This window comes from Mixophyes fleayi, chromosome 4 (genome assembly GCF_038048845.1).
Source record: "Mixophyes fleayi isolate aMixFle1 chromosome 4, aMixFle1.hap1, whole genome shotgun sequence".
In the NCBI taxonomy this organism is placed as follows: Eukaryota; Metazoa; Chordata; class Amphibia; order Anura; family Limnodynastidae; genus Mixophyes; species Mixophyes fleayi.
This window is the reverse complement of record NC_134405.1, coordinates 245719003-245732604: the sequence shown is the minus strand read 5'-3', so window position 1 is coordinate 245732604 and position 13602 is coordinate 245719003. Positions and strand designations below refer to the sequence as shown.

At 41.0% G+C, this 13602-nt stretch overlaps 1 protein-coding gene across 2 annotated transcripts in view; it reads left to right on the top strand.

The window, feature by feature from the left end:
• The first annotated feature begins 1824 nt into the window (after positions 1–1824).
• The window catches only part of PPARGC1B (PPARG coactivator 1 beta), an 80438-nt gene continuing 68660 nt past the window's right edge, over positions 1825–13602 (top strand). The window contains exon 1 of one of the 2 annotated variants that reach the window (XM_075209603.1): positions 1825–1906. In XM_075209603.1, coding sequence (XP_075065704.1) covers positions 1835–1906 — 72 coding nt within the window. In that variant the 5' untranslated portion in view covers positions 1825–1834. The remainder of the gene's footprint in view (positions 1907–13602) is intronic. The other variant, XM_075209604.1, reaches the window with a different exon arrangement.

Sequence of the window (13602 nt, the reverse complement as noted above, 5' to 3'; positions counted from 1 at the left end):
GATCTCGTGAGTCTCACTCTCATGAGATCTCCTCAGTAAAGAGCATACAGCGCACCGGAGAAGGAGGTAAGTGCCGGGGGGAGGGGGGGCGGGCAGCTCGGATCACGGGGGGCGCTGGCAGCTCGGATCACGGGGAGGGGCCCTCACTGGGGAATCGAGGCCCCCTTAGCCCAGGGGCCTCCATTCCCTTAATCCGGCCCTGACCATAGGAGGCAGTCTTAAGGGACATTACAATCTATACCCCCACCGCAACTATCTCAATTTAGGGCTCTGTCCCACCATCTCATCCCTGGACATCTTTGTCCCACTGTTCAGAAATTTGGGACATTCACTACTGTCCTGCATACCAGAGGAACAGTGAATGTGTGCAGCGCCAACCTGCCACTGGTGCTCCTGCCAATGAATGGGTGTTTGGAGGGGAAGGGGTTAGGGGTCAGCCCAAGTGATAGGAAAGTCCCCTGGGCTGTGGCCACGTCCCATCTTGAGGTGACCACGCCCATCCACTGCCCCAAAATTGGGCAGTATGAAAATGGCATAGTGGCAACCCTAAAGCAGAATTGCTGCTTCCTTATTATGGCACAAATTATTGCTATCTAATGCTGTATGTTTGTGATGGGGTGCTCAGAAACTAAATAAAACAATTCCCAAGTACAGCACTGAAACCAGAGGCTGTCACTGATAGCCCAGTTCCTATGCCGTGGGTTAAGGGGAAGACCTTCCAGACACTATCTTCATAGGCTACTTATTTACTTAAACCTTGACAGGACATAAATTTCACATGACATACATGTAATGAACACTTGACAAGTGTTTAAAAAGGACCACAGCAGACATTCAATGCTAGAGCAAGGAAAAATATGTTTGAAACAAAAAAAAAAAAACAGCCATTGGGAATGCAATTTAATTTAAATACAGTGGTATTGGACAGTGTTGCTCAATGTTTGTTTGTTTTTTACACTGAAACAAAGTGTCAATTTGACATTGTTTTGGGAACAGAAGAGAGGTGGTTCTCCATAGAATATATTGCCAAAATAGAGAATCAAGTGATCCCAAGAACAGAGCCACTGCTGAGCCTCTTAACTTGTTACAACAATCATGTTTCGCAAAATATAATCTCATTTTTGAACTGCCTTGCAAAACTAAGTGCACTTCTCCATACTTTGCAAGGAACCCCTCACTCTGCAAACTTATGCACTTTGGTGGCAATATGCACATTTCAAACCAAGGTGCACAACTTGACCAAAGCTGATTTTGCACTGTGCATTGGCCACTTTGTAAATAACCTCCAGAGTTTCTTTCAAAACAGGTTTGCAAATAAAAAAACCCCAAATCTAGCTTATTGTCTTTACAGGTTAATTATTTGCAATTTTACAATGTATGTTATGATTGCTATGATGATACATTATAACAAGACTAGTGAGCTGTAAGCAGAGCAGCGCTGTCATATCATTATAACGGGCCTTTCCAGCAGCATATGGTTGAGATTGAGAAAATACGATTCTCCAAGAGGTTCTACAGCAGCTTTGGTATTAAAAGTTTTACAATGTTATTCAGAAATAATATAAAGAGACAACTCTGGCTGGAGATGTGACATTTGTCCAAGAAAAAAACTGTTGTGGAAAAACCATTTGTCCCCAGTCAGGCAGAGGCAGGAGCCCTGACAATGTGGGACAAAGGTCTGCGTTTAGACAGCGTGTACTCCAATCCCCAGAATCGGTGCTGTCAGTGAGATCCTCCTATCCTAAGCCGGTTGCTCTCCCCACCCCTTTGCCGGCTTCCCTCCTCCTCCTCACTATGCTCTCTCCTCTCAGGCTGGGAGCTGCATTCACTGAAGATGGCGGACTGCAGCACACTGCTGGATGAAGATCTGGAGTCTTTCGTGTTCAACTACCTGACTGACAGCCCGGTAAGGAGCGTCATCCAGGGGGACAGGGCTGCTGGGGTCCTTGGTCTGGTTACTGGCTGGTGAACGCTAATCAGTGCAGCACTTTACTGGCAGGTTGTGCATTTCCCAGTTGCAGTGACAGACTGAGACACCCCCTTTTCCCCTCACACACCCCATTTTTCTGAGCCTGTTATCACATAAACTGCTAATACTTTGCTATGTACATTTCCAATAAATAAAAAGTCTGCAACTTTACAGATGTGCAGAACCTCTGATCCCCACATGCTTGACATGCACTCTGCTCCTCCACTACACTTCTTCTGATCTCCCATTCACTGCATGCTCTTCATGTCCTTCTCCCTCACGTGTTGTACATTCGGCTTCTGCACAGGGTGCTGCTCATTCTGTACTATAGTAGTTTATTCACTACTGCAGCCTTTGCCCTAACCTGTGCATAGTCACAACTTTCTGTGCGCCCTTTCACCCTTCACATTTAGTACCATTTCACGTGGACTTCATACAATTGGACCAACTACTTTTACTATGTCCTTCCCTGCGCACTATGGTCACCCTAATCCTGTAGTGCCCGGCAAAGACTGCAATCTTCTCACATTCATTCATTCGTTCCCCATGAACTTTACCCGACACGTGGAGCACACAGAACGTGGGTTCGACCCGGGACCACTAGCCTGGCCTTTCAGGACCGGCTGAGCCCGGGGTTGGGGGGGTTCTCTGATTTGGGATGATAGGAGTGAGGACTGGCACTCTACGGTGATGGCACTAAGCGGTGCCCAGCTACCCATGTGGTGGCAGCCGCTCAGCAGGATGTTCCATGAGGTGCTGGAGGGGGCGTGTAGCTGGGCTGGTCCGTATGCGTATGAAAGTGTATTATATAAATTAACTTATGCAATCATCCTTGCAGGCTATCCGTGTGGCATGCAAATGCCAGCTATTATGTATACCGTGCGATTAAATGGTCGAATTTGCAGGTCTTCACTACGTCTACAGCATTCAGTGTTGTGGCACCCGTCAATTATATTACGTTCTTAATAAATATATGGTTTTGTAATGTCAACCATAGTGGTTTAAATTATTTTAGTGTATAAATGACAGATGATGTGTGTGTGTGTGTGTTTATCTATCTATCTATCTATCTATCTATCTATCTATCTATCATCCACAGCAGTTATCGCATGCATTTATCAAAAGAATGGTAAATGGATATCCAAATACTATGTTCACGATTTTATTTTACTCTGTATTTATAGACTGATGGTTTACGTTGCTGTAAAATGTCTGTGTGATCTGGTGTCATTCTGCAGTTCCCCTACTTCCTTCCTTTACTTAGAGACGTCTGATTACATTTATGTGGCTTATATGTAATACTTTCACCAAGCTTCCATGGTAATCACTGGTGAATGTCTTATATAAGGTACAAATTCGCTATCTATAAAACCTGACATTGATTTTTTGGGGGCGCTCCTGTGAAATGATGTGGGGTGTAAGCTGTATGAACCCCAGAAAATCCCCCCCCCCCCTCAGGTAGCTTAGATCTGAGGAGAGCATCCTCACAGTGCTGTTTGGTTTTGAAGTCTGTGTGATTGTAAAGTGGCTCCAATGCTCAGTGACAATATCCCAAGGTCTGCAGAGGAAATTCACCGTGTTGTGTTATTGTAGCAGGTCGTGTTAGTCATATAACTGTGCCTGGCTTACTGGGCTGTCAGTTTCATAACAGCCGCAGAGTAGTGGTTACAAAACAGAGCTGTTCTGGGCATGTGTGATATGCAGCTTGCCCCTGGCTATTATTGGTAAAGAAATCTTGTTTTATTGACATTTATAATGGATAGTGACTTTACTGCATGAATCATCTCCACCAAGATTGCAGTAGCAAAATCCAGATAACATCTTACTGGATTGATTTCCCCTCTTAGCTCTGTTTTTTTTTTTTTAAGGCTCACTGGAATAAAGAATAACTTGACCAAATATAAGACAATGTTTGTACAATTGAAGCATGGCTTCCTCATTCCTAATCCTAAAGTAAATTGGAGCACAGTCAAGGTGTTTTGAGACAAGAGGAAATGGAAGATGAGAAATTTCCTGAATTTCAAAGCTTATCTCCCAATTTAGAAGCAGTCGATAACATGTTTCACTTCAATAGCATTACTGCTGGTGAAATCACAAGCCTGAGCTAATGTAACTGGCATCCTAGACATAAGATGTACTATATTTGGTCCATCCATTTATAGGAAACTCTTTCAACCTAGACTGGCTGTGCATTTATTATCTTTTCAGTGATTAAAATAAATAAACATACTTCTACAGCTTAATGGTGTGCAGAGTACTTATATAAAGCTTGTAGCAGATAACGATGTGCAAGTGACATTGTTTCTGCAACATGTACTGATAGGTCTGCTCACTGGGCAATAGTCAATATGTATATTTTTATTCCTTGTATCTGCTCGGTCAAATATAAACCTGATCCAATGAACAATAAAGTTATTTTATAGTACTTCAACATATATCACTAATCCTGGTGATAGTGTGACAATGAAACATTTTTTATTTGTCAAGTATTGTCAGTTAATTACACTCTTAGGGGTAAATTTATGAAGCTATGGGTTTGAAAAAGTGGAGATGTTGCCTATAGCGACCAATCAGATTCTAGCTGTCATTTTGTAGAATGTACTAAATAAATCGTTAACTAGAATCTGATTGGTCGCTATAGGCAACATCTCCACTTTTTCAAATCCGCAGCTTCATAAATTTACCCTTGCAGTTGGAATCCATTTTTTCTGGTACTGTAGTATGTTGCTTTATGTGTTTTTGCTTTATAATGGAGTTTCCAACAATTCTTCTGAGTGCCCCATTGGTAATGCTGCTGTATATTAACTAACTTAACATTGAGCAAGATAACTGAGAAATCACTGCGTTTGTGGTATTGTGCACTTTTTGTAGACTAATAGGTCTGGCATTCAGGGCAAAGATGGCTTCATCTCACTTTCAGTTGTATGCTTGCCTTGCAAAAATAACTACAGACGCAGGGAAATGAAACTTCATAATGTTTTATCCCATTGGATTTGATGAAACATCAGGTTTTTTAAATAGGTTTAGGGTTTGATATTTGGATATTAGGAGATTCGTATTATTCATGGCCTATTTGACAATTCCATTGTTGTTTTATGATGACTTTTTATACCTAGTTAGCAACCTCTGAGAGCATGTGTCTGCAAATAGATAGACATTTTCTCATATGCTAGAACTGCAAGTGGTTTATAGGTAGAGACAATTTTTGTTACTGATAGATATTTCGTCTTTCTACCTTGTATGTGATGATTGTGTCTTGACTAAACTTGAAAAATAGAATTCTGTTTTGTTGGGGTTTAGGGCTATGTGCTACCTTTTCTTCAATTAAACCTGACATGGAAGAAACATTCTCTGTGTTTGTCCTTCCAATCATGAATTGAAGACTTGGTTCCATTTAAAAAGAACAACCAAACAATTAAATAATGGTGAACAAAGGTCACGGAGTGTATTGTGAAATGATAAACTGGCAACTCATAAACACTAATGTTACTATGAAACCGTAAGAACCGGATTAGATTACAGAACAAAGCGGTTAATGATTGCAGAATTTATGAAACTCTTACTGGTGGTACCTGATACAGATGCAGGGGATGGGGGATACGTTTTTATGTCTATTCTGGCATCCATTACATTAAAATATGATTGCAGCTGCAACAAGTGTGAAGGCAATAAAGTGTCTCTGTATAATTACTGTGAATGTAGCAATTTAAAAGTAATGTTTATTTAACCATGATTTTCCAATTTATTGTGTTTCTGACCCGTCTCCTTGGACCCCTGGCATGTAGTTTATTGCTTTCCAGTGTCTTCCTCAGACCCAAAGGCAAAAGGGACTTGAAATAAGATTTGAGTAGAAATATAAAGCGGTATGTTAATCCCCTCACTGGTTTTGCTGTATGCATGTTGGAAAAGTAATTAAATAGTCTAAGCCGCCTGGTGAAATAATACTCAGTACACACATGTGGCAGGCACGGTCTAAACACAACTGTTGTAAGGTAGCACGCTTGCTTGCATTGTATGTCTATGTAGTCTCTGATGCAACTGCGGGTAAAGCTTCCTAGGACAGTCACATGGTTTGTGCTGTTGTAAATTATAAATGGGAGGCGTATTGCATGACTGTTGCTGACGTCTCTCATTACTACCTCACCAGCCCCCTTTACTTCCACCCCCTCCTTACAACTGTCTCTGATATCTGAATGGAGGCACAAGGCTGCTAGAGCTAAATCTGCTTGACTCATGTTTTCGTTGAGTAGCATGAAGGACATAAGACAGCTCAGAGCAATGTGTTTCCGCCTGGCAGTCTTTTTCTCTCCCACTTGTACTCTGAGCCATTCTTCATCTTGTAGGCAGCAGTACAGGTTGTTTAGTGAGTATTTAAAGGGTGGCTAATGTAGGCCAAAAATAAATGATTTGACTTGTAACACTATGCTACTAAGATATATATCATACTTTACAATAAAGGTGCAATATATGTTTATTGACATATCCATTGCATTCAAGTTTCAAGAGATGTTGTACCGGGGCATTGTATTTTGCATTCTTTTAAAAGAAAAACAAGTGCGTTAGCGAATTTTAAAGTTGCACTTTTTAGCCTTTTTTCAACACATTTTTAGTGCTTTAGTTTATATAATTTGCAGATCTATTTTTTTTTTCAAAATGTTACAGTACTTTTACACATTTTATGCAATGTACTCTAGCAGAGGTTTATAATTAATGTAAATACATTTACAACTTATTTTAACAAGAGTAATTATAGTCCTATTTCTTAGACAAACAATTAATTGCTAAAGTTGTGAATTTTTGTCTATCATTATGTAGGGTATAAAAATGAGGTGGCATCATTGTACAAATGGTAAAGTTTTAGGGAGGCATCAAATAGGCGCGTTTCCAGCTAAATTGTGCTTGTGTTCATAGCGCTCAAATCACTCCGTGCTGACACATTAAATTGAATGGCGAATACCCATCCACTGTAATAAGGTACCTCTTATGCTTAGAAAATGAGGCATGCAGCATCTTCACATCGTTGGCGCTATGAATGTGATTGGGGATGACTGTTCCCCATTCACTTAAATGAGGAAAATTCAGTTGGCTGTGGACTGTTCCGGAGAAGCATTGCATCGGGGTATTTACTAAAATCTACTGCTCATTTTACCTTGTGGGCAGGGGCGGGCTGGGCCTGGGGGCAAGGGGGCATCGGGCCCCCAGGCCGGTCAGTCTGAAAGCTGTTTGGGCCGGCCGCCCCCCCTTCAATATTTCATCAATCTTACAAGCGGCCGCATCACATGACACGCGATGCGGCCGCAACGCAGCCGCCTGTGTGCCCCCCAGGCTGAACTTTGCCAGCCCGCGCCTGCTTGTGTCCCATAGTGATGCAGAGTTTCTGTACCGTATTTGCCAGCAATGTGCGCCGTTGGCCATTGAGGTGATGTCAATGTCACCTCTGGCTCATTTCCCAAGCCCCCCCCCCCCCTTCAATGTGTCGGCAAAGAGTGATTTGAGTGCTATGAATGCTAGTGTTTGACACCACCCTAAAAAGGAATTTTTATTTATCACATGCAGTCTAGTATGTCTGTCTGCAAACCTACCTACATTGTCTCATCTTATGTTCCGTGTCTGTATCCCATTGGTTTGCATGCAATGAAAATAACTTCAGATGTATTTCCTTTTGTATTCTTTATGTTTCAGTAAAACCGATTTCACTGTTAATCTTCTTCTGCCCTTTAGTACAGACAGTGTTACTTACCTTAGTGGCAAAGAGTTCATTAAGAACTGATTAACCAGTACATATTCCACAGTGCAGGACACATTTATCAGGAGTTAGATACCACCGTGCCAGGTATTTAGAGGGTATGTCAAACCTTTTAATTACTTTACAAGTAGAGTAGTGATAATGCAGACCTGCAGGCGCTAGTTAACCTGTAACAGGATTGTAGTAATCTTTACAAGTCTGCAATGCAAACTGCCAGGGATTTACACTGTGCTTTATAAGTCTCAGGGCCTGAGTCAGTAAGGAGAGCAAAGCATATAAAAGGAGTAACTTTGCACCTGCCCGAAACCAAGTTGCATTGTAGGGGCAGGTAAATTTAAAATGTGGGGACAGATTTATAGTTGGGGTAGGGCATGTCCTAGATCAGTGATGGCTAACCTGTGACACTCCAGATGTTGTGAAACTACAAGTCAGAGCATGCTCTGCCAGCTGTCAGCTAGTTATCTACTGGCAAAGCATACTGGGGCTTGTAGTTTCACAACACCTGGAGTGTCACAGGTTAGCCATCACTGTCCTAGATTAACTTTAATTTTCAGAGTAAAAATAAATCTATCAACTATTTTTGTGCTAGATGAAAAAACAGTCCGTATTTAACTTATGTGCACAATTATAAACTACTTTGCATCCCTTGCATTGTAACATGGTTTGTCTAGGAGAGAAGATTTACTTATTTTTTTACCTTTCTATCCTTATTGACTCAGGCCCTCAGAGCTTATTGGTAGGAGACTGACTCCAGGGCTTATTATAAAGGGTTTTATTCGATTATTTAGTATATACTTTGAAAATAGTGATAATGTTTTGGAAGATGTTAGTATGTGTCATTGGGGGGTATTTTGTGATATTATGGGCAGATGTGTATATAAAGGCTCTGTGTATTTGTGTGCACAAGATTGAAGGAACTGAATATATACATGTATGTTAAGGTTCTTGTGTATGAGATCGAGAGTGTCCTTTCCATCATAGGTGTACTCTGTGTCGTCACTTGGCAAATATTTTTAAAGAACAGTTTTGGGACTCTTGTGCTAAATTGGGGGATATTGGAGAATATGTCAATATGTTTAGAGGTGGGTGTATGATGTCTATGGGTTAAGAGAACCTTTCTCTGTATGCATAGGCAAATCGAGGGAGGGTTCCTAGTGCCTGGAAACCACCATGGGGCACTGTATAATTGAGGTGGCGGGACTCTGCACCTGCTTCACACGGCTCTGCTTGAAATGGGAGAACTGCGTGCACCTAACAGTAGTGCATGCAGCATTGCCAATGTATATTATAGGGATAGGAAGAGTTGGAGAGCAGCCAACAAATCCTGCATTTGCCCTTGGTATGATTAGATTCGTAATATATGTTTTAAACGGTGGTGGGAGGCAGATAGTAGTTGAAGTTCTATCTTCATGTGTTACAGTAGTTTTATATAAATGAATTTAGTGAGTGATGCAATAGCCAAATCAAACCTCTTTAGGACTTCTATACACTGTTTGTACCCTGCCTTCTTGAGACTTGGGGCACAGAAGCCCCTGGCAAGTGCGAAGCATTTTTACTTGTGTTTTGGAGCACACTGTAGGCTTTCTGATACAGTTAATGGCAAAAAATGGAACAAGTATATTACCACCAACTTTTTAGTGCCAAATCCGCCTTCAGTAGTAATAACAAGATCTCATATCAGAATGGGAGGGTACTGCACTGAGAAGAATTTCTGCTATGGGAACTGGTCGGTCACCTCATTACAATGTAAGCTGTTAGAAAGTTATAAAATAGTTGCAAACAAAGAGTCAGCAGTACCATACAATGTAGGTAGAGCAAAGGTCCATGAGCACATTACAAAATGTGCAAACTGCAAAAAAAGATACAGAGAAAGGCAGAACACGGCCACAACATATTAAATAATAGGGCAGAACAGCTGCCAATGACACAAAGAACAGACAGAATGGGTTACATTGGAGAAAACGGGACAGGCTGAGGGAAGACGGTAGGCAGGAATTTTGGCGCAACTAATAAGGCCTGAGGCGCTGAAGGAAAACTGAAGAACAGAGGGGATGTGTGTATAGGACAGTGAAGGGATGAAGACATGAGGAAGAGGGCAGTGCTTGTGAGCTGGGGAAGCACTGTGCTGAAGGGATGAAGACACGAGGAAGAGGGCAGTGCTTGTGAGCTGGGGAAGCACTGTGCTGAAGGGATGAAGACACGAGGAAGAGGGCAGTGCTTGTGAGCTGGGGAAGCATTGTGCTGAAGGGATGAAGACATGAGGAAGAGGGCAGTGCTTGTGAGCTGGGGAAGCACTGTGCTGAAGGGATAAAGACACGAGGAAGAGGGCAGTGCTTGTGAGCTGGGGAAGCATTGTGCTGAAGGGATGAAGACATGAGGAAGAGGGCAGTGCTTGTGAGCTGGGGAAGCATTGTGCTGAAGGGATGAAGACACGAGGAAGAGGGCAGTGCTTGTGAGCTGGGGAAGCACTGTGCTGAAGGGATGAAGACACGAGGAAGAGGGCAGTGCTTGTGAGCTGGGGAAGCACTGTGCTGAAGGGATGAAGACACGAGGAAGAGGGCAGTGCTTGTGAGCTGGGGAAGCACTGTGCTGAAGGGATGAAGACACGAGGAAGAGGGAAGTGCTTGTGAGCTGGGGAAGCATTGTGCTGCTCAGCAGTTAAATACATATGTTAATTAAGAAGATATTTACGAAGGACAAGATACTGCATGAAAGCATGGTGTGTGTTATTGAATGCAAATGATGAGGTTTAAAATAATATGCAGAGAGCATTATAATCCATTATACAATTCTTCTCAGTCAAAAAATCAGTGGCTTGACCGATACTCGTTTCAGTAGTAGTTTGTCACTTTGCTGCAACCCTATATATGCAGATGCTACATTGATGTTTTAGAAGTAATGGTAATGTAATTTGATGAAGGGACTCATGATGACGCCATATTTCCTCATCTATGTACTATTGCCTGTGACAGAGTGCAGCAAATACGACGGGGGGGAGGGGGCATGCAAACATTTTCTTATCTTGGAGAAATCCAGTCTCTTGTTTATAGCTGAAACATGGGAAAATGTCAGGAGCAAGAACAGTGAAGTAAACAAATTGTTGTCTATATATAAAACTCCACAATATAACTCATGCATTTAAAGATAAAAGGTTGAATAATAAGCACATTTGAAGAATGTATTTGTACAGACCTCTAGCTCTCCCCTATGCACATAATATATCACTTTGGTAACAATATGTGAACTGACTGCTTATTTATAGAAATACCTCATAATACCACACAGGCTAGTAAATCGTTGTAGAAAATCAGTAACGCGTCTGTATCATGGTTACAGTTGCTTGCAATGATGATTAACTGACTAACAGTCCCAAGTTTCTTGTGGTTTGCTATAAACATAGGCGTGATATATAAAGTCTTCCTTTTACTGGAACTCTGGCAGTAAGCTGACCCTGAGATGTTTTACACTATGAAATATTATTCTGAAAATAGAACAATATTTTCTTAAATCGGTAGTTTTTGTTAGGATCAAATTAAATATCTAAACGGAAAGCTGCATAGGTACATTAAACAAGTATTTCTCTTTTGTCATCGGAGGAGTTCTGAAAACCAACCGCATGGAAGTTTTAACAGCCATCAGAAATTCAGTGAAATATTAGCTGGGTGGTCATTAAGTTTTAGCCAGTAGACTGAAATGTACTTTATATATAATGAGCCAGATCCAGATTACAACCAAATAGGGGCGTTTAAAAAGTCAAGTTCAAATGCCAGTGCTGTTGTGAACTTGACTTTTTACTCTCGTTTGGAAGGCCAGTTGCATGGTGCAGGCAGCGTTTATAATGCCATAAAGCTACCTCATGGTTCCCCATCACGATTAACATCTCAAGCGGGTGTGCAGTCTTCTGTCCCGTTTTGTACATTGTACTAGTGCGAGAAACGCTTTTCTATACACAAATTTGATGCCATTGAGTAAGAGGCCTAAGTATTTATATGGGGTGTGTCCATCAAATGGCAATTGTACTGTGACCTGCTGTCGGTAGGGACTGACACTATTTCAAGTGCTTGATAGACCTTCAATGCAACTTGTAGCGTTCATGGTGCAATCAGTGCAACTTGCCAGGTGCACAGTATTTAAATACCTCAACTTATGCTTGAAGTTAGAGCTTAAAAGCATTTATAATAATTGCTGTGGGCCCAAGGCTTAATATTTCATTGATACTACAATCACCGGTTGCTGGTTTTGCGTTGATGTCTGTACTTTCACTATGAGTGTTTTGAATGTTTCTCGGAAGGCTGAATAGTTATAAAACATAGGCCGTTGCATCTCACAGAGAACTCCTTGACATTTGAGCAAATGTGTCCTTTTTTTAAGGCTTGAAGACAGTGTATTTGAAGAGCACAGAAATCATTTGAACTTTGCAGAACTTTTCCAAATGCTCTCACAACCTTATGCAACATAGTCGAAATAAGCACAAAGTGCAGAAAAGAATACCTAACTTTGGCCTTAACTACTGAACTCTGCCACCAGTGGCTATAAAATAAGATTTTGATCAAGATTAAACTCATTTTTATAGTTATACAAATATGTTAGTTTCTCTTTGTGTGTATTACTGTAGGTGCCTTTTGTTACTTTTGGTTTGGTGCTTTATAAGGATCACAAAGGTTAGCTTGCATTCAGAATGTATTGGCCTCTGGGTGGTGCTCTTCTTTTGGAGTCTATGAATAATATTTCATTTTACCTTGGTAAAGAAATCAACACTCTTAACATATAGAAATATAAGGTTCTCTATACAGAATAATATTTGTCCATGTTTCACTGGATAATATTTAGTGTAAATAAGCCTTGAATAAAGCCTGATTAAATGTTTTACATTTTTTCTGTAATGGTTATTCTTCACTTCATAAATGTAACTATATCCTGCACATGACCACGGCAGCCATTTTGTTCTCTGAACCAATATTCATGAGAATAGACTATTAATTTACTACAATCATGATTTAACGAAGTTCGTAGTTAGTATATATTGGTTGATGAAACAAAATGTCTGCCACCACTGTGGACGGGCATATCTTAAACAATTACATTACAGTACCAATCATAATGACCTTTAATTAATAATTTTATCAAAGCATTTAATAAAAATAGTATTTTGTATAGTGAACATTTCTAGAGCAATTACTCAAATCTAAGTCCAGATCTGAGCCCTTTGTAAATGCATACCACAGTTGAAGAAACCCTGGTTCTTAATTGTGATACTCCGTATTTGTCCTGTATGCCGTAAATGCCCGTACTTTTAAGAAGATAAGTCATGTGACATGGGGCAGGAGGAGGGTGTGGTGACATTTCACATCACCATAGCCCCGCCCCCACTCTAAAAAGCCGAAATTCACGGCATTGAATGGAGGGAGCGGAGCTTAATGACGCGATTAAGCCCCGCCCCCTCCATTTAATTTCGCCAAATTTCGGGAGTTTTGCCTACTCTTCCAGGAGTTCGGGAGTACTCCCTGAAATTCGGGAGCCTCCCGGGAATTCCGGGAGAGTAGGCAGGTATGCTGTATGGGTAGGTGGTATCATATACACCTTTATCTATCTACCTTTACATATCCCTCCTGTGGACAATTGAAACATGTAAATGCTACTAAAAAATTGCTTAGTTAATAGGTCCTTGGCTTGATAATCTTTCTCATAGTAATGTTTATAGAAATGTGAGGTTTTCTTTTTACATTATTCATCATTTCAAGCTGTTATCTAAAGACTCTGAGGGCTTTAGTAACATAATACCCAAAGTACTTGGGAGATCTTTTGCTGCATTAATTAATTGTATGTTGATTGGAAAACTTCTGCTCACTGTAGTTGAGTTTTGCTTCTCAACAGTCTGTGTTTGTCA